General features: G+C 44.0%; 1 protein-coding gene across 1 annotated transcript in view; it reads right to left on the bottom strand.

Annotated features, from left to right (window-relative positions):
* The window catches only part of exoc3l1 (exocyst complex component 3-like 1), a 109,120-nt gene that overhangs the window by 36,525 nt on the left and 46,910 nt on the right, over positions 1-25,685 (bottom strand). The window contains exons 4-6 of the mRNA XM_063066663.1: positions 23,905-24,577; positions 11,361-11,478; positions 1,230-1,355 (exon numbers count right to left, since the gene is read on the bottom strand). Of these exons, the coding sequence (XP_062922733.1) occupies positions 1,230-1,355; positions 11,361-11,478; positions 23,905-24,577 (917 nt within the window). The remainder of the gene's footprint in view (positions 1-1,229; positions 1,356-11,360; positions 11,479-23,904; positions 24,578-25,685) is intronic.

Here is a 25,685-nt window from a genome sequence, read left to right as displayed (position 1 = left end):
GAAGTTGAGTTGACCCATAAGGAGGGTAAGGTTACCCTATAACTGCTGGCTGGAGGCAAAGGTGTTCCAGCCCTGCGACACTAGCAGATGGTGAGAGTGGAGCAAGCAGCAGTTGACAGCTGTTGGATCTGGAGATGACATTGTCCAATAGATTCTTCTTAAATCCAGAAAGAGATGCACATTTTGTTATTAGATGTTCATCACAGTAAAGCACTGCAAGCAAATAACAGCAGCAGGTAACAAACTCTATCAGACAGCACCTATGGAAGGGAATAAACAATTGATATGTCAGGACGAAACCCTTCATCAGGACTGGAAAAGAAAGGGACAGAGGCCAGAATAAGAAGGTAAGGTAGGGGAAGGAGTACATGTTGACAGGTGAAAGGTGAAACCAGGTGAGGGAGAAAGCTGGTTAAAGTGGGGGAGGGAGGATGAAGTACAAAGCTGGGAGGTGATAGGTGGAAGAGGTAAAGGGCTGAAGAAGAAACAATTTGATATGAGAGGGAAGTGGACCAAGGACCAAAGGGTACGAGGAGAGGCACCAGAGAGAGATGAGGGGCAACTGAGGAGAAGAGAATGAGTGAGAGGGTAACCAGAATAGGGAATGTAAAAAGAGAGAAAGACCCTCCAAACTTCTAACCCCCTCCCCATCCCCCACTTGGTCTCACCTATTGTCTGCCAGTTTATACCCTTTCCCCTCTCCCCACGCTCTTATTCTGGCTTCTTCTCACTTCTCAGCCTGAAATGTTGACTCCTTATTCCCTCTGCAGATGCTGCCTAAACTGCTGAGTTCCTCCAGCATTTTGTGTGTGTTACTCTGGATTTCCAGTATCTGCAGAATCTCTTGTGTTTACCTTTAACGAACTAACTCTAACAAAGAATCTTCCTGGTGATCCTTCTTTATACTGAAAACTGTTCCATTTGGAGTGATAAGGGGATTTTCTTGGATAAGAACAGCCTATGAGACAATTCAGTTTATGCTGGCATGACACAGACATACAGACAAAAAACTACATGAAATACAGAACCAGCTATACTACAAATGACTGAAAATCCACTGAACATTTATGGACAAACAGGTGATTATACCAACATATAAGCAAGCATAAAGAACATTAAACTACAAAAAGAAGTGAGAATGGGTAATAATTTAGTCCCTAATCCAACATGCCCAAGGTCCTGGGGCCGCCACAGCATGTGCAGCGGTACGATGCCGCTGTTCCGCCCACCTGAGTCACGATGGCCGGCAGGCTGGAGTGATAGTAGCCCTCGTGGTCAGACTCTGGCCCCTCTTCACTGTGCCAGTCACTCATCTCAGCGTCCAGCGCCTTCTGCATCCAGTCAGACAGTGCCACCTGAAACATGGAGGATTCAGGATTCAGTTACATCAGACCTCGTGAGTGCTTTCCCCAGGTAACCAGGCTTCCTCGAGCAAAGCTCTGGTTCTGACACTGGGCTTGTTTATTAACCTGGTCTTGCCTTTCAAATTGGATCGGAGACTGGGCTGGGCCACACCTGAGACAGCTGTTTCACGTGGTGAGGCAGAGGAAAATGGAAAATGGCAATAGGTCACTTTGTCTCTGGGTAGAGTTGTGGACCTGGATAGTATGGAAGCAGGCCCTGATATGAAATATGAGAGAGTTGCCAAATCACTTAATATCTTAATTAATGCATATTTTACACCATAAACTTTGTATCTGTTAACTCGGAGTGACAGACAGGGGTTCATCTCAACAACAACCTCCTCCTTCCCATGTGTGACACAAAGATGACAAGCCAGTAGGGAAAGGAAATGGCCTCCTGCTCCTTAAAGAGGATCTGACACCATTTTGAGATGGTGGGTGGGATCACATTATGTCCACAGAATCCTGTTGCAGCTGGGGCACCCAGACTCCTTGGCAGCAGGACACACTGGATCTCAGTGGGTCTGTGGAAAAGGACTATGTCTGAGCTTCTACTGCTGTACAGGTGGCTGAGTCAGGTGGGGAAGCCCCTGGAACAATGAAACAGGTATCACCTCAGAGTTAAATGTTCAAAGTAAATCTATTATCTAATTACATATATGTCACCATTTACTACTTTGAGATTCATTTTCTTGCAGGCATCCATAGGATAATAAAAAATAGAATAGAGCTTATGGAAAACCATACACAACAAAGACTGACAAAGATCCAATCTGCAAAAGAAGGCAAATTGTGCCAACAATAAATTAAAAAGATAATAAATAATACTGAGAACATGTAGAGTCCTTCATATTGTATCAATAGGCTATGGAATCAGTTCAGCAGTGAGGAGAGTGAAGTTATCCATGCTGGATCCCTATCAGGAGGCCACATGAGTGCTATGTTTGTTTGTGTCTTTTTTCCTTTATAGTCTACACTACAGAATGTATGAACCATGAATATAAAGTTTTTATTGCTTACACTCTTCCTGAAGTCAAATGAAGTAATTTGTTAAATTAAAAGAGCTGTCTTATTTAGAGATACAGGCCTTTCCAGCCCACAAGCCTGCACCACCCAAATGGGCAGCATGGTAGCACAGTGATCAGCACACCACTTTAATGTAAAGACAATCCGGGTTCAATTCCCGGAGTTTGTACATTCTCCCCATGACAGTGTGTTTTTTCTCTGGGTGCTCTGGTTTTCATCCACAGTCCAAAGCCGTATTGGTTGGTAGGCTAATTTGGTCATTGTAAATTATCCGATGATTAGGCTAGGATTGAATCTGAGGGTTGCTGGGCAGCGCAACTGAAAGGACCCGAAGAGCCTTTTCCGCGCTGTATCTCAATGAATAATTAAATAAACAAACATGTCCATGTGAGCAATTAACTCACCAACCCATACGTCTTTGGGACATGAGAGTAAACCTGTGGGAGAGCGTACAAACTCCTTCCAGGCTGCAGTGGGAATTACACTGGCACTGTGATAGTGTTACACTAACCACTGCTCTACCATGCCACCCTTTGTCTTGTTTACTCTCTAATATTCTGTCTGGATTCGTTCTGGACTCCCGTTCCCCACCCCCACACCCCCACACACTGCTTCCTAACCTAACTTTCCCATATACTTCCAGGGGTGTCTTGATTGAAAACATGCTGGGAACTTAAATGGCTTTATTTCAAGTTAATTGCTTGAGAAATTGAATGTCACAAGAAGTTCCATTGAAGAGATTGAGTGCTGTTATCAGTGAGCTCACTGCTGTGTTGTCTTTGTGGGAAAAGGGTTGTTCCCTGGAATCTGATTCATTGTCTCATAAACAGTTAATTTATGCTGGCTGTCAATCTTCACTGTCTTGGGCGATGCATGGCTTGAACATACTCCAAGCTGTGTTTCTGAATTCTTCAACAAGGCGAAAAAAGAACTACATTCATACCAGCCCTAATCCTTATCTCGCGATGCTCAACAGTTTGGTGGGGCGTGGTCTTTTGCACGAAACGGGGGTATAATACTAACGCTTTTTAAGCACTGATCAGACCACACTTGGAGTATTGTGAGCAGGTTTGGTCCTTTTATCTAAGAAACAATGTGGTAGCAGTGGAGTAGGTCCCAAGGAGGTTCATGAGAATGATCGTGAGAATGAGAAGGTTAGCATATGCGGAGTGTTTGATGACTCTGGGCATGTTCTCATTGGAGTTTAGAATAGTTGCGGGGGGGGGGGAGAATCTTTGAAACCTATTGAATAATGAAAGGCATGGGTAGAATGGAGATGGAGCAATGTTTCCTATAGTGGGAGAGCTTAGGACCAGAGAGCACAGAGTACAAGGACACCCCTTTAGAACAGAGATGAGGAGGAATTTCTATAGGCAGAGGGTGGCGAATCTGTGGAATTCAATGCCTCAGACAGCTGTGGAGGCCAAGTCATTGTGTATATTTAAAATGGAGGTTGATAGGTTCTTGATTTGATTAGTCAGGGCATCAAAGGTTACGGGGAGAAGGCAGGAGAATAGGGTTGAGAGAGATAATAAATCAGCCATGGTGGAATGGTGGCGCAGATTCAATGGGCAGAATGCTCTAATTCTGCTCCTATTACTTCTAGTTTTCTGGTCTTATTGACAAAGTGAGTGTGGGACATGAGTGGTAGTGGGTAGTTTGGAGAAAAATCAAAGGAAGGCATCCCTTTCATGAAGCCCAGTTTGGGTGGGGCAGGGAATGTCACAGAGGTCACTGGACATAGGATCTTAAGCAATAAGTTTGTTGTAACCTTTGAGACTGAAGGCCAGAAGAAGCTGTGGTGAAGGGTTCAAGGAGATGGTTGGCGGTGGAGGAGGGAAGTCAGGGATTTCCCTATCAGGGTAACGTTGGATATGGACTTGGTACAGTGGTGGCACAGTTGTTAAGTTACTGGACCAACAATCCTGAGACCCAAGTTTAATTCTCATTGTTTTAGTGTAGTTCAATTTGTATGAACATCACTTTCTGTGTGTAAGCTCATTTTTCTATCATTTCCTGCATGGATTAATTGGATTTCAACTGCAGTACATGGTGGAAAGATACCTGTCTTCAGCCTCTCTTTATTTGCCCTTGAAGCAGCAATATATTTTCACAAGTATTTACATATATATATTATGTACATATTTACACACACACACATATATATACACAATAGACAATAGGTGCAGGAGTAGGCTATTCGGCCCTTCGAGCCAGCACCACCATTCACTGTGATCATGGCTGATCATCCACAATCAGTATCCAGTTCCTGCCTTATCCCCATAACCTTTGATTCCGCTATCCTTAAAAGCTCTATCCATCTCTTTCTTGAAAGCATCCAGAGACTTGGCCTCCACAGCCTTCTGGGGCAGAGCATTCCCTATATCCACCACTCTCTGGGTGAAAAAGTTTTTCCTCAACTCCATTCTAAATGGCCTACCCCTAATTCTTAAACTGTGGCCTCTGGTTCTGGACTCACCCATCAGCAGGAACATGCTTCCTGCCTCCAGCGTGTCCAATCCCTTAATAATCTTAGATGTTTCAATAAGATCCCCTCTCAGCCTTCTAAATTCCAGAGTATACAAGCCCAATCGCTCCAATCTTTCAACATATGACAGTCCCGCCATCCCGGGAATTAACCTTGTGAACCTACACTGCACTCCCTGAATAGCAAGAATGTCCTTCCTCAAATTTGGAGACCAAAACTGCACACAGTACTCCAGGTGTGGTCTCACCAGGGCCCTGTACAACTGCAGAAGGACCTCTTTGCTCTTATACTCAATTCCCCTTGTTATGAAGGCCAGCATGCCATTAGCTTTCTTCACTGCCTGCTGTACTTGCATGCTTGCTTTCAGTGACTGATGTACAAGAACACATAGATCTCATTGTACTTTCCCTTTTCCTAACTTAACTCCATTTAGATAATAATCTGCCTTCCTGTTCTTACCAACAAAGTGGATAACCTCACATTTATCCACATTAAACTGCATCTGCCATGCATCTGCCCACTCACCCAGCCTGTCCAAGTCACCCTGCATCCTCATAACATCCTCCTCACATTTCACACTGCCACCGAGCTTTGTGTCATCAGCAAATTTGCTAATGTTACTTTTAATTCCCTCATCTAAATCATTAATATATATTGTAAACAGCTGCGGTCCCAGCACTGAACCCTGCGATATCCCACTGGTCACCGCCTGCCATTCCGAAAGGGAGCCGTTAATCGCTACTCTTTGTTTTCTGTCAGCCAGCCAATTTTCAATCCATGTCAGTACTCCAATGCCATGTGCCCTAATTTTGCCCACTAATCTCCTATGTGGGACTTTATCAAAGGCTTTCTGAAAGTCAGGGTACACTACATCCACTGGCTCTCCCTTGTCCATTTTTATAGTTACATCCTCAAAAAATTCCAGAAGATTAGTCAAGCACGATTTCCCCTTCATAAATTCATGCTGACTCGGACTGATCCTGTTACTGCTATCCAGATGTGTCGTAATTTCATCTTTTATAATTGACTCCAGCATCTTTCCCACCACCGACATCAGGCTAACCGGTCTATAATTCCCTGTTTTCTCTCCTCCTCCCTTCTTGAAGAAAGGGACAACATTAGCCACCCTCCAATCCACAGGAACTGATCCTGAATCTATAGAACATTGGAAAATGATTACCAATGCATCCACGATTTCTAAAGCCACCTCCTTAAGTACCCTGGGATGCAGACCATCAGGTCCCGGGGACTTATCAGCCTTCAGACCCAACAGCCTGTCCAACACCATTTCCTGCCTAATATAAATTTCCTTCAGTTCATCCATTACCCTAGGTCCTTTGGCCACTATTATATCTTGGAGATTGTTTGTGTCTTCCCTAGTGAAGACAGATCCAAAGTACCTGTTCAACTCGTCTGCCATTTCCTTGTTCCCCATAATAAATTCACCCGTTTCTGTCTTCAAGGGCCCAATTTTGGTCTTAACTATTTTTTTCCTTTTCACATACCCAAAGAAGCTTTTACTATCCTCCTTTACATTCTTGGCTAGTTTATCTTCGTACCTCATTTTCCCACTTATTGCCTTTTTAGTTACCTTCTGTTGCTCTTTAAAAGTTTCCCAATCCTCCGGCTTCCCGCTTGTCCTTGCTATGTTATACTTCTTCTCTTTTAAACAGGAAATTAGAAATGTGTGCAATAAAGGAACAGCAGTTATAATGGGTGACTTGAATCTACATGTAGATTGGGTGAACCAAATTGGTAAAGGTGCTGAGGAAGAGGATTTCTTGGAATGTACGCGGGATGGTTTTTTGAACCAACATGTCGAGGAACCAACTAGAGAGCAGGCTATTCTAGACTGGGTTTTGAGCAATGAGGAAGGGTTAATTAGCAATCTTGTCGTGAGAGGCCCCTTGGGTAAGAGTGACCATAATATGGTGGAATTCTTCATTAAGATGGAGAGTGACATAGTTAATTCAGAAACAAAGGTTCTGAACTTAAAGAGGGGTAACTTTGAAGGTATGAGACGTGAATTAGCTAAGATAGACTGGCAAATGACACTTAAAGGATTGACGGTGGATATGCAATGGCAAGCATTTAAAGATTGCATGGATGAACTACAACAATTGTTCATCCCAGTTTGGCAAAAGAATAAATCAAGGAAGGTAGTGCACCCGTGGCTGACAAGAGAAATTAGGGATAGTATCAATTCCAAAGAAGAAGCGTACAAATTAGCCAGAAAAAGTGGCTCACCTGAGGACTGGGAGAAATTCAGAGTTCAGCAGAGGAGGACAAAGGGCCTAATTAGGAAGGGGAAAAAAGATTATGAGAGAAAACTGGCAGGGAACATAAAAACTGACTGTAAAAGCTTTTATAGATATGTAAAAAGGAAAAGACTGGTAAAGACAAATGTAGGTCCCCTACAGACAGAAACAGCTGAAATTGAAGGGATTAAAGGCAGATAAATCCCCAGGGCCAGATGGTCTGCATCCCAGAGGGCTTAAGGAAGTAGCCCAAGAAATAGTGGATGCATTAGTGATAATTTTTCAAAACTCGTTAGATTCTGGACTAGTTCCTGAGGATTGGAGAGTGACTAATGTAACCCCTCTTTTTAAAAAAGGAGGGAGAGAGAAACCGGGGAATTATAGACCGGTTAGCCTAACGTCGGTAGTGGGGAAACTGCTGGAGTCAGTTATCAAAGATGTGATAACAGCACATTTGGAAAGCGGTGAAATGATCGGACAAAGTCAGCATGGATTTGTGAAAGGAAAATCATGTCTGACGAATCTCATAGAATTTTTTGAGGATGTAACTAGTAGAGTGGATAGGGGAGAACCAGTGGATGTGGTATATTTGGATTTTCAAAAGGCTTTTGACAAGGTCCCACACAGGAGATTAGTGTGCAAACTTAAAGCACACGGTATTGGGAGTAAGGTATTGATGTGGATAGAGAATTGGTTAGCAGACAGGAAGCAAAGAGTGGGAATAAATGGGACCTTTTCAGAATGGCAGGCAGTGACTAGTGGGGTACCGCAAGGCTCAGTGCTGGGACCCCAGTTGTTTATAATTTATATTAATGACTTAGATGAGGGAATTAAATGCGGCATCTCCAAGTTTGCGGATGACACAAAGCTGGGCGGCAGTGTTAGCTGTGAGGAGGATGCTAAGAGGATGCAGGGTGACTTGGATAGGTTGGGTGAGTGGGCAAATTCTTGGCAGATGCAATTTAATGTGGATAAATGTGAAGTTATCCACTTTGGTGGCAAAAATAGGAAAACAGATTATTATCTGAATGGTGACCGATTAGGAAAAGGGGAGGTGCAACGAGACCTGGGTGTCATTATACACCAGTCATTGAAAGTGGGCATGCAGGTACAGCAGGCGGTGAAAAAGGCGAATGGTATGCTGGCATTTATAGCGAGAGGATTCGAGTACAGGAGCAGAGAGGTACTACTGCAGTTGTACAAGGCCTTGGTGAGACCACACCTGGAGTATTGTGTGCAGTTTTGGTCCCCTAATCTGAAGAAAGACATCCTTGCCATAGAGGGAGTACAAAAAAGGTTCACCAGATTGATTCCTGGTATGGCAGGACTTTCATATGAAGAAAGACTGGATGAACTAGGCTTGTACTCGTTGGAATTTAGAAGATTGAGGGGGGATCTGATTGAAACGTATAAAATCCTAAAGGGATTGGACAGGCTAGATTTAGGAAGATTGTTCCCGATGTTGGGGAAGTCCAGAACGAGGGGTCACAGTTTGAGGATAAGGGGGATGCCTTTTAGGACTGAGATTAGGAAAAACTTCTTCACACAGAGAGTGGTGAATCTGTGGAATTCTCTGCCACAGGAAACAGTTGAGGCCAGTTCATTGGCTATATTTAAGAGGGAGTTAGATATGGCCCTTGTGGCTATGGGGATCAGGGGGTATGGAGGGAAGGCTGGTGCAGGGTTCTGAGTTGGATGATCAGCCATGATCATAATAAATGGCAGTGCAGGCTCGAAGGGCCGAATTTTCTATGTTTTTCTATGTTTTATTTTTATACTGTCCATTACCTCCCTTGTCAGCCACGGCCTCCCCTTACTCCCCTTAGGATCTTTCTTCCTCTTTGGAAGGAACTGATCCTGCACCTTCCGCATTATTCCCAGAAACACTTGCCATGCTGCTCCACTGTCATCCCTGCTAGGGTGTTGTTCCATTGAACTTTGGCCAGCTCCTCCCTCTTAGCACCATAGTTCCCTTTGTTCAACTGTAATACTTCCGAGTTTCCCTTCTCCCTCTCAAATTGTAGATTAAAACTTATCATATTATGGTCATTATCTCCTAATGGCTCCTTTACTTTGAGGTCCCTGATCAAATCCAGTTCATTGCACAACACTAAATCTAGAATTGCATTCTCTCTGGTAGGCTCCAGTAAAAGCTGTTCTAAGAATCCATCTCGGAGGGACTCCACAAACTCCCTTTCTTGGGGTCCAGTACCAACCTGATTCCTCCAGTCTACCTGCATGTTGAAGTCCCCCTTAACAACTGTAGCATTACCTTTGCGACATGCCAGTTTTAACTCTTGATTCAACTTACACCCTTCATCCATATATATAGATACACATACATATATTTTCAATTAAAATCCCTGAAGGAAGCTTCCACCTCAGGTGAATTTTGAGAAGGTGTTTAAATTACTGCATAGCTTTGTATATCCGCACTGTGAGGACAGTAGACCCACTGTTGCATAAAACAACTTGTCTCATTATTGAGGACCACAGGTGATTGTTGAGAATATCCGTCAAAATCGTTCATATTCCACAAAGACTGGTCTATATGTGACTCCATACCCATTGATGTGTTTGACTGAAATGGCCACAAGCCATGTTATTCAGGAGTCTTTTGGGATCAGCAATAAATGTTGGCCTCATTCCGGATATAAATATTAAAAAATGCCAATCTAGTGACGACAAAAATGATTCTGCAGATGATGGAAGCCTTGAGCAACAGATACAAAATGCTGGAGGTACTCAGCAGGACAGGCAGCATCTCTGGAGTGGAATAAACAGTCAACATTTTGGGACAAAACACTATCAGGACAAGAAAGGAAGAGGCAAGACACCAGAGTAAGAAGGGGGTTGGGAGGGGAAGGAGTACAAGCTGCAGATGAAAGGTGAGACTGAGTGAGAGGGAAGGCGGCTGGGGAGAGGGATTTGTTGTGAGAAGCTGGGAGGTGATAGGTAGAAGAGGTAAAGGGCTGAAGAAGGAATCTGATAGGAGAGGATGGAAGACCAAAGGTTGTCAACCTGAAATGTCAACTGCTTATTTCCCTCCATAGTTGGTGCCTGACCTGCTGAGTTCCTCCAGTGTTGTGTGTGTGTAGATTTAGTGATGAAATAACAAAACCTGCTGTTGTCTGCGAAATCTTTATTGTACAATATAATCTTATGACTCCCAGGGCAAACACATGAATACTATCAATGTAAGTACAACCAGAAGGCTCATCTGACTACTTATCCATTATCTATTCAATCAAATTCAACCCATCGAGCCAGTTCCAACTTGCAGTAAAATCAAGTCTGATCAACTACCTCAACATCAAACAAGTTGGGGGTGGGGTGGGTGGAGGGGTTCTTTTTGCCACAACAGCCAAGATCTCACTCGGGCCAGCAATTTCAATTCCCCTTCCCATTCCCACACCAATATACCTGCCTATGGACTCCTCTACTGCTACATGGAAGCTAGACACAGATTAGAGGAACATAATCTCATATTCTGTTTTGTTAGTCTCCAACCAGACAGCAGCAACGTTGATTTCCCTAACTTTCTGTTCTGTTCTTTGTTTTCTCTTCTCTCTCTAGGCTCATTCCTCCTTCTCTTTCCCCCTCCCCATCCTCACGACCTGCTCATCATCCATACCTGGTTCCATGGCCCACTTGACCTCTCCTATCACATTCCATCTTCTTAAGCACTTTTCATAAGGCATAGGAATAGAATTAGGCCACTCAGGCAATCGAGTTTGCTCTATCACCTTCCATCTTCTCACATCATTCCCACTCCCCACCCACCTACCTACCCTCTCTCCTCCAGGTTCATCTATCATCTACCAGTTCAAGCTCCTGCCCTCCCCCTACCCCTTTTATTTTGGATTCTGCCCTCTTTCTTTCCAGTCCTGATGTAGGGTCTCGGTCCGAAATGCCGACTGTTCATTTCCTTCCACAGATGCTGCCTGATCTGCTGAGTTCCTCCCCTATCTTGTGTTCATTGCTCAAGATTTCTGGCATCTGCAAAATCTTTCATGTCACTGTAACCCTGCAGTTGCAATCCCAGCCTCACACTGTGAGCCACTGCTTTGATTTGCCATTATGAGTATCTGCAGAGCTGCTGCTTAAAGTTGGGTTTTTCCAAAAATCATCTGATAAATTTGAGTGCTGGCTGGCCCGCCCAAGCTTAAAACCTTATATACTCACCCGCACAGCATTTACATATTTAATCTGCAGCTGTTCCAGAGCATCCTGAGAAATCAGAGGGCCCAGTGAGGCGACATCAACATCAGGAAAAAGATCAGGATGATCCATCATTTCAGGACTGCTGGGGAAAAAGAAAATTAACAGAAAGGAAAACAGGAAGCAAGGAAGCAATAACACCATTAGGAAAGATTAACCTTCAGAGGCAATTACAAGCACATTATTACCAGCAGCTGCTTCTGAAGCAGGTCTCCTTCCCTTCCATCAGAGGACATTTCCTGTCAGCAGGAATGTTCAAGGCCAAGGAATTAGGGAGCCAATTTAGTTAAAGAGTGTAATGAGAACAAACAGGTACAGAATGTTTGGAGTTTAGCAGAACGAGGACAGATGCTCTTCAAGCATAAGGAGGCCATGAATATAATGTGTATAAATGGGATTAGTACAGTCAGGGTGCAAGTGTTGGCACGGAAACAATGCGCCAAAGTGCCCATTCCTGTGCTTTACGACTCTAATACTCTACGAATCCTATAGTGGGGGAATCTAGAATTACAGGCAGAAGGATGTCCCTTTAGAACAGAGATGAGGAGTTATTTCTTTAATCAGGGGATGGTGATTCTGTGTCGCAGACGGCTGTGGAGGCCAAGTCATTGGGTATATTTAAAGCAGAGGTGATAGGTTCTTGATGAGTAAGGGTGTCACAGGTCACAGGGAGAAGGCAAGAGAATAGTGTTGAGAGGAATCTCTTCTTAAGAGGCATGACACGGTAAATGTTGAGATGTTGCCACTAGGAGGAGATTCTCAGACGAGGATATGATTAGAGAGTCATACAGCACAGAAACAGGCTCTTCCGCCCAACTGGTTCATGCCCACCAAGATTTCCATCTAATCAAGTCCCATGCTGTCCGTATCCCCCAAAACCTTTCCTGTTCACACGTATCCAAGTACCTTCCTGTCCATGTACGTGTCCAAGTACATTTCCTTCTGGCTGCTTGTTCCTACACTGACCATCCTCTTGGTGAAAGTGACCCATTAGGTTCCTATTAAATATCTCCCCTTTCATTTACGCCCATGCCTTCTAGTTTTTGATTTCCCAATGCTTACAATGGTTACATGATTGAGGAGTGGGGGTGGGAGATTGTCAATCATAACTAAGGTAGTTATGAACTTCTCCTGACACTGGATGTTGGATCTCTGGAATACTCTCCCTGCAGAATTGTGGAGGCTGGATCGTTGGGATATTTAATGAGGAAATACAAACGTAGATCATAGCTCAGGGAACTGAGAGCAGTGGGGTATTGGCACAGATGAGTTGACTGGGGAAGATCGGCCAAAATCATATTGAATAATGTGGCAGGTTTGAGTTACTGCATGGCCTGCTCCTGCTCCCAGTTTCTTGTGCAACCATCAAGTTATTGAAAGTACTGAGTACAGGAGTTGTGATGTTATGTTAAAGTTGGATAAGTATTGTGTGCAGTTCTGGTTACTTATCCACAGGAGAGATATCACTAAGGGTGAAGGAGAGCAGACAAATTTTACAAGGATGTTGTTGGGACCTGAGAACCTGAGTAATACAGAAAGGTTGAATAGGTTAGGTCTTGTTTGCCTGGAGCTTAGGAGAATGAGGGGAGATGTGATCGAAGTATACAAAATTATGAGGGGTGTATGTGAAGGGTACGTTTTCCACTGAGGATGAGTGAATGGATGGGGGGAGGGGTATGGAGGGCCTTGGTCTAAGTGTAGGTTGATGGTACTAGCCAGAATAATAGTTTGGCATGAACTAGATGGGCCAAAGAACCTGTTTCTGTGCTGTACTGTTCTATGTCTCTCTGACTATGACTGTATTTATTCAATTTGTCCCAGGTCTTTGCAAAGAGTGTCCAATTAGTCCTCCCCTACTCCACTCTGCAGCTTAACACTTTTCCAGTTCTAATGAAAGGTGTTTGACTCTGCACCTCTCTCTAAGGACACTGCCTGACCTGTTGAGTGTTTCCCGTGTTTTCTGTTTTTGTTCTGATCCCCAGCACCTGCAGCTTTTGGTTGCTTTTAACCCTACTTCTCTGTCCCTTCCCCATAGCTCTGGGGACTCTTCCTTCTTAAGCTGAGACTAACAAAAAGTGATATTTGCTGCCCTTTCTTTAATGCGCTTTCATTATTAATGATATTACTTTAATATTACTTTCACTGTTCCGTTTCACTGATAACTGCAGAATGTTCAGTTCCATTTGCAGCTCCTCAGTGGTTTGTGGATTGGACACTGTGGTTCATGTTACGGTGTGTTTTGGATTTATGCTTACTCCTTTTTTTGTTGCTATTTTGTGTGATTTTGTTTGAGGCAGACTGGCTCTGTGGTCCGATGTTAAGATAACGAGTGATACAGAGCTGGATTGAACTGAACTGAACTGAATAAGCCTGGACTAGTTGGGTGTTTTGCATTCTGTGTTTCTCACTTGTTTTTTTGATGTTTGTGTGATTTGTCCTTTTTTTGTGTGTAGGGGGCTGATGTTTTTCTTTCTTGTTTCACGGCTGCCTGTATACTGCCTACATACTTTGATAATAAATGTACTTTGGATCTTTGTATGAAGCAGTTGTGCCTGTGTGCAGCAAGGTCTTGGTAGTATTCAGGCTGGCAAGTAACATACACATCACAAAAGTTCTGGGGAGAAAGTCAAACACCTTAGCTTTGACTATCAAAGATTTAAAGATTTCAATGCTATTAACATTGTTGACTGACCCAGCATCAACAGCCCAGAACTTGACTGGGCCAGCCAAATAAATAGCAGGACCACACGAGGTGTGCTGACGCTGGATGTCCTGTATGACTGACCTGATTGCAATGTAAAACCTGCAAGGATGGCAAGAGAATACTCTGCACTCTGATGGTTGTACCTCCAAAAGCTCTCAAGATGCACAATACCATCCAGGGCAAAGCTGTCTATTCAATTGGCAGCCCATTCACTACCCTGAAGACTCACTCTTGTCCACTGCTAGACAAAGTGCAGCCATGTCCTTGGACTCTTTAATTTTACCTCCATTATTAACAATTTAAAAGATAAAGATCAACTTTTATTTGCCACACATACATCAATACAGTGAAAGGTGTCATTTGCATCAACGACCAACACAGTCTAAGGATGTAGGGGCAGCCTGCCAGTGTGGCCATGCTTCCAACACCATCATAGCATGGCCACAAACCTCGCCCGTAATAAGTCTTCAGAATGTGGGAGGAAATTGGAGCACCCAGAGGAAACCAACGTGGTTGTGAGGAGAACGAAGCAACTTCTTACAGGCAGCAACGGGAATTGAACTCTGACTGGTGATCTCTTGTGACGTAAAGCATTACACTAAACTCTACACTACCGTGCCATCCCTGTTATTGACCCTTCAGATTCCGTGACTATTTTTCTGTCACTCTGTTGAGTGCACAGATATTGTTGTATTTATTACTGCTATGTATATAGTTTAATTTGTCAGCTTCATGGGAGCACTGTATTGAATTGACTTTATTACTTACATCCTTCATATACATGAGGAGTAAAAATCTTTTACGTTATGTCGCCGTCTAAATGTGCAATGTGCAATTTATAGTAATTTATAATAAATATTATGTACAACAGGATAGTCAATATAGCACAGAAATATAGTTGTGTCAACACGAATTAAGCAGTCCGATGGCCTGGTGGAAGAAGCTGTCCCGGAGCCTGTTGGTCCTGGCTTTTATGCTGCGGTACCGTTTAATTGCACCCTGCTGTATGTGACAACAAACGAATCTAACCTGAATCAGAACTGCTTCCAGTGTGTACCCTCTATAGCATACTGTATATCACTGTTCCTTCATTAGCTCCGTTTTGAAATCTGGGAACTCCTGCTCCTGCTGCTCTTCAACAATCAACACCAGCATTACCTCAGTACTAATCAATAAGCTTCAAAATCTGGACCTCTCTACCTCCCTCTGTCACCACATCCTTGACTTCTCAGCTGGAGACCACAGTCAGTACAGATCGGAAACAAAATCTCCTCGCTCACAATCCTCGCAGGCTCACCTCCAGGATGTGTGCTTAGCCCACTGCTCTGCTCGCTCTAAACTCTTTCTGTGTGGCTAGGCACAGCTCAAGCGCCACCTATGGTATAAATTTGTCAATGACACATCCGCTGTTACGATCTCAGATGCTGACAAGGAGGTGGACAGCAGAGAGCTAGGTCGGTGGCACCGCAACAACCTTGCACTGAACTACAGTAAGACCAAGGAATTGATAGTGGACTTCAGGAAGGGGAAATCGAGGGATCGCATACCCTTGTCAAAATGTTGGCAGTGGAAAGGATGAGCAGTTTCAAGTTCCTGGCTGTCAACATCTCTGAAGATATATCCTGCCCTCAAAATGAACGCATTTTGTGACTGATTTAGATTCTCCCTCCTCTACTGCATTGTGGCTGTTTGTTCCTTATGGCCATGCAGTGCTTCAAGGAGGCAGCTCATTGCCACCTCGTCAACGATAATTAAGGATGGGCAGTAAAACTGGCTTTACTAAAGCTGCTCATAAAAGTGGGAAATATACAAATACAAATTCAAGGAGACCAATGAAGGGACTCAAAACAAGTTTCCTGTCAAATTATGAGGCTATAAGGCTAGAACTTGCGGGTGTGAATTGGGATGATGTTTTTGCAGGGAAATGTACTATGGACATGCGGTCGATGTTTAGAGATCTCTAGCAGGATGTTAGGATACATTTGCCCCGGTGAGGAAGATAAAAAATAATAGGGTGAAGGAACCATGGGTGACAAGTGAGGTGGAAAATCTAGTCAGGTGGAAGAAGGCAGCATGCATGAGGTTTAGGAAGCAAGGATCAGATGGGTCTATTGAAGAATATAGGGAAGCAAGAAGAAGGGGCTGAGAAGAGCAAGAAGGGGGCATGAGAAGGCCTTGGCAAGTCGGGAAAGGAAAACCCCAAGGCATTCTTCAATTATGTGAAGAACGAAAGGATAACAGGAGTGAAAGTAGGACCGATTAGAGATAAAGGTAGGAAGATGTGCTTGGAGGCTGTGGAAGTGAGCGAGATCCTCAATGAATACTTCTCTTCGGTATTCACCAATGAGAGGGAACTTGATGATGGTGAGGACAATATGAGTGAGGTTGATGTTCTGGAGCATGTTGATATTAAGGGAGAGGAGGTGTTGGAGTTGTTAAAATACATTAGGACGGATAAGTCCCCGGGGCCTGACGGAATATTCCCCAGGCTGCTCCACGAGGCGAGGGAAGAGATTGCTGAGCCTCTGGCTAGGATGTTTATGTCCTCATTGTCCACGGGAATGGTACTGGAAGATTGGAGGGAGGCAAATGTTGTCCCCTTGTTCAAAAAAGGTAATAGGGATAGTCCGGGTAATTATAGACCAGTGAGCCTTATGTCTGTGGTGGGAAAGCTGTTGGAAAAGATTCTTAGAGATAGGATCTGTGGGCATTTAGAGAATCACGGTCTGATCAGGGACAGTCAGCATGGCTTTGTGAAGGGCAGATCGTGTCTAACAACCCTGATAGAGTTCTTTGAGGAGGTGACCAGGCATATAGATGAGGGTAGTGCAGTGGATGTGATCTATATGGATTTTAGTAAGGCATTTGACAAGTTTCAACACGGTAGGCTTATTCAGGAAGTCAGAAGGCATGGGATCCAGAGAAGTTTGGCCAGGTGGATTCAGAATTGGCTTGCCTGCAGAAGGCAGAGGGTGGTGGTGGAGGGAGTACATTCAGATTGGAGGATTGTGACTAGTGGTGTCCCACAAGGATCTGTTCTGGGACCTCTACTTTTCGTTATTTTTTATTAACGACCTGGATGTGGGGGTAGAGGGATGGGTTGGCAAGTTTGCAGATGACACAAAGGTTGGTGGTGTTGTAGTGTAGAGGATTGTCGAAGATTGCAGAGAGACATTGATAGGATGCAGAAGTGGGCTGAGAAGTGGCAGATGGAGTTCAACCTGGAGAAGTGTGAGGTGGTACACTTTGGAAGGACAAACTCCAAGGCAGAGTACAAAGTAAATGGCAGGATACTTGGTAGTGTGGAGGAGCAGAGGGATCTGGGGGTACATGTCCACAGATCCCTGAAAGTTGCCTTACAGGTAGATAGGGTAGTTAAGAAAGCTTATGGGGTGTTAGCTTTCATAAGTCGAGGGATAGTGTTTAAGAGTTGCGATGTAATGATGCAGCTCAAAAAACTCTGGTTAGGCCACACTTGGAGTACTGTGTCCATTTCTGGTCACCTCACTATAGGAAGGATGTGGAAGCATTGGAAAGGGTACAGAGGAGATTTACCAGGATGCTGCCTGGTTTAGAGAGTATACAATATGATCAGAGATTAAGGGAGCGAGGGCTTTACTCTTTGGAGAGAAGGCGGATGAGAGTAGACATGATAGAGGTATACAAGAATTTAAGAGGAATAGATAGAGTGTACAGCCAGCGCCTCTTCCCCAGGGCATCACTGTTAAATACAAGAGGGCATGGGTTTAAGGTAAGGGGTGGGAAGTTCAAGGGGGATATTAGAGGAAGATTTTTTACTCAGAGAGTGGTTGGTGCGTGGAATGCACTGCCTGAGTCAGTGGTGGAGGCAGATACACTCGTGAAGTTTAAGAGACTACTAGACAGGTATATGGAGGAATTTAAGGTGGGGGATATATGGGAGGCAGGGTTTGAGGGTCGGCACAACATTGTGGGCCAAAGGGCCTGTTATGTGCTGTACTATTCTATGTTCTATGTTCTATGTAGCTGAAACACACACACAACCCATATGGTTGATCAGGAGTGGTCGACACTGGCTTTGTTTCCCTGCACGTGAAGATAGTGTGATTCAATGTTTTGGAGGGTCCTCCAGGCAGAAAAATTGTGCATGAGTAGGGAGTGTTTGCAAGAATAATATTTGAGGAAAGATAACACAACTCACAGCATCCTGGAGACTGTAAAGGCTTTAACAAATAAATCTATTCTATTTTATTGCTGTTGTCCAGGCACTAAGCAGCTGGAACAGCCTTTGCTGGTTATTGCCAGTGAACCTAGCTGGCCAAATAAAACAGCACATGGACCTCTGATTCCATAATATCCAATTAAACAAATCTCTCCTTCCTCAGAGTGCCATGGTGGGATTTGAACTTGCATTCCCCGGATAACGTATCCAATAAATATAACTGCTGTACTTCTGTACCCAGCCCTGCTCCCTCACTGACCAGTTGCCACAATACATAGCATTTTGGTTACTCAATAAATATTTTAAAACCCCGGGCTAATGATTTGGAGAAATAAGTTCAGACCTCAATCATCGTAGAAATTAAGTTCAGTTAGTTAAATAGATCACACGTAGCACAGTAGGGTAACAGTTAGCGCAACACTTTACAGCAGGCAACTGTAAGATTGTGGTTTGATTTCCACCACTGTCTGTAAGGAGTTTAAACATTCTGTCAGTGACCGCATAGGTTTCCTCCCACATTCCAAAGATGAGTGGTTGGGTTAGTGAGTTATGGGCATGTTATGTTGGGGCTGGAAGTGTGGTTGCCCCCAGAAATCATTGATTTGATCTGACGCATTTCACTGTATGTTTCAATGGGACAAATAATGACAATCATAATTATGTGTGACTTGGACCTGCATCGTTCCACAGATGTTGCTTGACCTACTGAGTGTTTCCGGTACCCAGATTTCAGACTTCATGTATCTGCAGTTTCATTGATTTATTTTAATTAAGTAAAATCTGATTTTCAAACATATCATCAATCACAATGAGCTGCATATCACCTCAATCGCTATAGATTAACCGTCCTGTGGTGCTAGACTACTAATGACCGACAAGACTGATTACAGCCAAGACAGACTCAGCTAGTTGTCCCTTATGAACTTCCAGTACTTTACCCAGCACCGACACAGCTCTCCTCCTTGACAACCACGCTGCTCAGGTGTCCCAGAATCCCTTGGTAGAACCTGTCACTTGGCAATACATTAATGTTAAGCAGTGATAAGAGGAGGAGGCTCCATGAACCACCTCAACAAAGGCAAAACTCTCCATTTTCCATTCAAAAGGCAAGGATGAGGCCAATGGAGTATCAAGTGGGCTGTCCAGCTCACCTAGCCCTTGACACCTCTGGACTTCTGTGAGTTCAATTAACTTCACAGAATATAGAACACTACAACAGAGATTAGGCCCTTTGCCCATGTTCAAGTGGTTTTTGGATTTAGCTGATAACTTGGGCCACCAGTCTTCAGATCTGAATATGGATTGTGGATTTGATTTTAATGTAGTTCTGAACAATATATTCACCGAACAGGCAGACCAGGAAGCAGGCACTTGGCTGATTGTCTGCAAATGCATGAGTCCGATCAGCATTCTGTGAGTGTCACAGCATGGCTGTGAGAGTGATTAACGCTTGTTTCGGGTGTGATGTTGGGAAGATTGGAAATATAGATTTGTTTTAATTGTGCTGAATTTTTTTTTGATCTTTTGCACATAAGATATGTGTAGTGCTGTGCACAGGAACAGCTTTCCAGCTAAAGAATCTCCATATGATGTTTGCTGTATCTTGCTTTCTCAAATAAAGGGGCTGCTTCATATCTACCAGTACTTTTCTCCGATTATTTCATTCACACAACAACAGCCCACAATGTTGTGCGAACTTTAAACCTACTCTAATCTCAACCTATCAATATATCTGCATAGCCCTCAATGTTTTAAATAATCCATGTGCCTACCTAAGTTTTTTAAATATCCCCTTTTGTACCTGCTTCTATTACGACCCCTGACAGAGTGTTCCATGCACCTACCACTCTCTCTGTAAAAACCCCTCCTCTGATATCTGCCTCCATACTTTCCTCCGATCAGTTTATAAGTATGCCCCCTCATATTAGCTATTTTTGGCTGGGGAAAATTCTATGGCTATCTGCTTGATCTATGCCTCTTATCATTTTGTACACCTCTAGCAATTTGCCCCTCATTCTCCTTCGCTCCAAAGAGAAAAGCCCTAGCTTGCTCAATTGGTCCTCATAAGACATGTATCTAACTCAGGCAGCATTCTGGTAAGTTCTTCTGCACTCTCTCTAAAGCTTCCAAATCCTTCCTATAATGAAGTGACCAGAACTAAACACAATACATCAAGTGTGGTCCAACCAGGATTTTATAGAGCTACAATATCATCTCACTGCTCTTGAACTCAATCCCTCGACTAATGAAGGCCAACACACCATATGCCTTTTTAAGGTATCTTCACAAGGTATCAGAAAACAATTGATACAGTGAAGGACTTTAACCCCTTATACCATTCTGGCTAAAATACTGAAGGTTTGTGATCTGCACTTAGCTGTGCCTCTGGCCAGCATTTCAATACAAATCAAACATGTGCAATCTTTGCACAGGTAAATCCCATTCACAAAAGCAATCTGAGGTAGCTTTGCCAGATAACCAGTTAACAACTCAGTCTTTTATAAAAATATCTAGCCTTGACTATAGACTGCAGATTGGAATATTAGACTAGAACTAGAGGTCACAGGTTAAGGGTGAAAGGTGAAATATTAAGGTGAAGCTGAGGAGGAACATCTTCACTCTGGATGGTGAGAATCTGCTAGTGGACATAGTGGATGTGAGTTTGATTTCATCATTTGAGAAATCTGGATGGGAGGGGAACATAGGACTGTAGTCCACGTTGAGCGGACTAGGGAGAATAACATTTTGACACAGACTGGATGGGCTGAAGGGTCTGTTTCTGTGTTGTGGTGCTCTATGACTCTATATAAAACTTCTCCATTCTTTATTCTAATACTTTGATGCTCTGGTTTGAGACCCTTAGCCAGGGGAGATAACCTCTGTGTGACCAACCACCTTATCAAACCGTGTAGCAATTTTGTCATTCCCAGTGATACCCCCTTTGATTCAGTTGAATTTTAGCAAGTGCACATCTTCAATCTTTCCTCATCTGGCAACCTACTAACATTGGAACTAGTTAAACATATCTATGCTGCATTCCCACTATGGCAAGTATATCTTTTTTTAGGTGAAGGAGTCAAGAATTATATACTGCACTCCAGGTGATGTCTAAGGTCTGTCTCAGTAAGGCCCTCCATAACTGCAGTAAGACATTTCTACTCCTGTATTCCGTCTTGGAATAAAAACTATCACAGCATTCACCTTCCTAATCAATTGTTGCAACTGCATGTTGGCTTTCAGTGGGCTTGTATACTCCTCATCCACTTCAACATCAATCTCTTACCAACTGACATGCCACCTCTTTGGTGCACACTTTTCTGTCAAAAGGAACCAAAGAGGGAAATATTTTTCCACATTTCACTGCATCTGAACTGTCCTTGTCCATGAGCTCAGTTTGGACAGGATGATAATAAATGCTCCATTGTTGAAGAATGGCTGTAAGGATAAGCCAGGAAGTGACAGGCCAGTGAACCTGGCATCAGTTGTGGGTAAATTATTGGAAGGTATTCTAAGGGACATGATTTATAAACATGTAGATCGACATGGTCTGATTGGAAATATCTACATGGTTTTGTGCATGGTGGATCAAGTCTAACTAATCTTATAAAGTTTTTGACGAGGTAATAAGGAAGTTTGATGAAGGAAAGGCAGAGGGCGTTGTCTGCATGGACTTTCGCAGTGCTTTGATAAAATCCCACATGGGAGGTTGGTCCAGAAGGTTCCGTTGCTTGGCATTCAAGCCTAAGTAGTAAATTGGTTTCAGCATTGGCATGGTGGGAGAAGACAGAGAGTGGTAGTAGGTGGTTGTTAGACTGACAAGTGGTGTGCCACAGGGATCAGTGCTGGGTTAGATGGTAATGTGGTAAATTGGATCAACTAATTTGTGAATGACACCAAGATTGAGTACTGTAATGGACAGTGAGGAAGGCTATCAAAGTTTGCAGCATGATCTGGTCCAGGTGGGAAAATAGACTGAAAAATAACAAATGGAATTTAATGCAAGCAAGTCTGAGGTGTTGCAGCAAACCACAGTAGGACTTACAAAGTAAGTGAAGTGTGTCATAGAACAAAGGGTGCAAGGGACTAGAAATCTATAATTCCTTCAAAGAATCCAGGGAAAGTTAAAAGGCATGCAAGAGAGAAACAAAGGGATTAATATAGGAATTAGTAGATGGATGGATCTACTAATTCCTATAAAATGCATAATTGATGACCAGCATGGAATCAGTGAGTTGAAGGGTCTATTTCCTTGCTGTATCTCTCTCACAAACAAGAGAAAATCTGCAGATGCTGCAAATCCGAGCAACACACACAAAATGCTGGATGAACTCAGCAGGCTATGCAGTATCTAGGAAAAGAGTACAGTCAAATTTTTGGGTCGAAACAAAAATGCTGAGGAGCAGATTTAAAAGGTAGGGGGAGGAGAGAGAGAAACACAGGTGGCAGGTGAATCATAAACACAAAATACTCTGCAGATGCTGGGGTCAAAGCAACACGCTGGAGGAACTCAGCAGGTCGGGCAGCATCTGTGGAAACATTGACTGATTGTTTCCACAGATGCTGCCTGACCTGCTGAGTTTCTCCAGCGTGTTGTGAGTGTTGCAGGTGACAGGTTAAACCTGGAGGGGAGGGGCGAAGTAAAGAGCTGGGAAGTTGATTGGGTGAAAAAGACAGAAGGCCATGGAAGAAAGAAAAGGGAGAAGGAGCACCAGAGAGAGGACAAGGAGATAAGGAGAGAGAGGGAAAAGGGATGGGGATTGGTGAAGGAGAAGGGGTGGGGGCAGTTTGAGAAATCATTTTTCATGCCATCAGGTTGGCGGCTACCCAATAGAATAGAAGGTGTTGTTTCTCCACCCTAAGTGTGCCCTCATCATGACAGTGGAGGAGGCCATGGATGGACATATTGGAATGGGAATGGGAAGTGGAATTAATATGGTGGCCACTGAGAGATCCTGCTTTTTCTGGCAGGTGGAGCGAAGGTGCTCGGCGTAATGGTCTCCCAATCTACATTGGGTCTCACCGATATGCAGGCGGCCACACCAGGAGCACCGAACACAGTAAGTGACCCTAACAGACTCGCAGGTGAAGTGTTGCCTCACCTGGAAGGACTGTTTAGGACCCTGAATGGTAGTGAGGGAGGACGTGTAGCACTTGTTCCACTTGCAAGGATAAGTGCCAGGAGGGAGATCAGTAGGGAGGGATAAATGGACAAGGGAATGCATAAGGAGCAATCCCTGCGGAAATCAGAAAGTGGGGGGAGGGTGAGGAAAGATGTGCTTGGTGGTGGGTTCCCATGGGAGGTGGTGGAAATTTCAGAGAATTATGTGCTGGACATGGAGGCCGGTGGGGTAGTAGGTGAGGACAAGAGGAACCCTGGTAGAGTGGCAGGAGAACAGGGTAAGAACTGGTGTGCGTGAAATGGAAGAAACGCAGGTGAGGGCATCGTTGATGGTTGTTTACTTGGATCTCTATTACTCTATTGCTTGGACCTTAATCCATTGTTTTTTTTCTGCTTGTTGAGATTACAAGCAACACCATTTACCATTTGGATCATTTCTCAAAGTAGTGTATGTCTAAAGGTGATCACTTGCCCTGCCACATACCTGTGGTAGACATGTCGTATCCAGTGCAGCACAGTGTAGATCTCACCCTTCTCCAGGTCCCAGGATATTATATCCTGTAGATGTCCTGAGAGGCAGATGTGGTGGAGCATGGCGTAGGTCTGAAGGATGTTATAGTGCGGAGGACAACATTGAACCATTAAGTGTTTTACTACTTTCAAATCATTGAGGACATTGTTCTGCAAGGCTGATAAATGATTTGCCAGGCCTGGCCCCTTTGTGTCCGTGTGCCTTGCTCTGAACTGCGCTGCGGTTGATTGCTCAATAACCTTAAAAAACATCTGTCTCAGGTTCTTGGGCCGTCCGGGGGGCAGAAATTTGTGTTGGCTTTGACTATCCATGGTCACCTGGTCGATCTTCTCTTCCCGCTCGATCACGCGAATAGCCGAGACGAAGAGGGCGGGGTCCTGCTTGACCAAGGTCAGGCCACAGCTCACCACATCCCAGAGTTCCTTGGCGAGGTCTTCATTGAGCTGGCCGACACCACTGAAGTATGACAGGACGACTTGCTCGCCTTCTGTGTTCTGCTTGCCAGCTCGGTGCAGCTGGTAAAGGATGTCGTCTCGCCAGCACTCCATCTCCATCAGCTTGGTGTGTGCCTCCAGCAGCCTCCTCTCCTCAATCAGCTGCTGTGTCTCAGCCACAACTTCGGGGACTGCAACAAACAGCTCACACAGTTTGATAGCACTTAACATTTCAGAGTGACAAGTCACTTCATATTTAATCCAAATTATGTGCTAGCTGCAAACCTTTATTTAATCATTCCCCCATCCCTTGTTGTAGACCTCCTCCTTAGAGCCACATGGCACAGCAAGAAGTCCAACAGCCCAACTCCTTCATACCAACCATCTTAACTGAGTATGAGAGTCATAGAGCAACACAGCTCAAAAATTAGGTAAATATTTGCTCTAGAATTTTGGTCCTGCTGGTGGTATAGTGGCATCAGCACTGGACTTCAAGGCAGAAGGTTCTGAGCTCAAACTCAGCCGGGTCCCAACCTGGGCATCAGCAGTATTTGAGACCTGGCAACCTACTTCCGTCTCTTACCATGAAAATCCTATGAAGTGTATGGTCCATGAGGTCACACAGAGTTGGACTCAACAACAACTGAACAACAATTAAAGGGAAGCTACCTGTAAGAGTTAATTGTGTGTGATTTTTGTGAAGTTGTGGTGTGCAGGCTTTTTGTATTCTTGGGGATAGAATCCTGGAGCCATAGAGCACTACAGCTCAGAAACGGGCCCTTCAGCCCATCTTCAGGTGGTGGTAGCGGCAGTTACATTAGGGGCTTTTAAGATACTTAGCCCACATCCACCACTTCCACTGGCAGCTCCTTCCACACTCTCATCACCCTCATATTCCCCTTAAGCATTTTACCTTTCATCCTTAACCCATGATCTCTAGTTCTAGCCTCACCATCCTTAGTAGAAAAAGCCTGCTTGCATTTACCCCATCTATACCTCTCATAATTGTGAATACCTCTATCAAATTTCCCCTCCTTCTCCTATGCTCCTTGTTCCATTGGCTCATGTTTGATCCATGTCCCTCTAAACAAAAAGTCTCCGATTATCCATGCAAATAGAACACAGAAGTCATTCACTATAACCTACTGGTACTGGTGAACTTTGGGAGATCATCACCGATGCATTTGATATCACTGTGGTCACTAATTGTCCCAGGGTTCTAAAGGCAGTACCCTCAGGGGCATTATTTTCCAAACTTTCCCAGATTCTGGGACAGTGCCAGTGCATTATGGTAGAAAT

Source organism: Mobula hypostoma, chromosome 14 (genome assembly GCF_963921235.1).
Source record: "Mobula hypostoma chromosome 14, sMobHyp1.1, whole genome shotgun sequence".
Classification (NCBI taxonomy): Eukaryota; Metazoa; Chordata; class Chondrichthyes; order Myliobatiformes; family Myliobatidae; genus Mobula; species Mobula hypostoma.
This window is presented reverse-complemented; position numbering and strand designations above follow the sequence as displayed.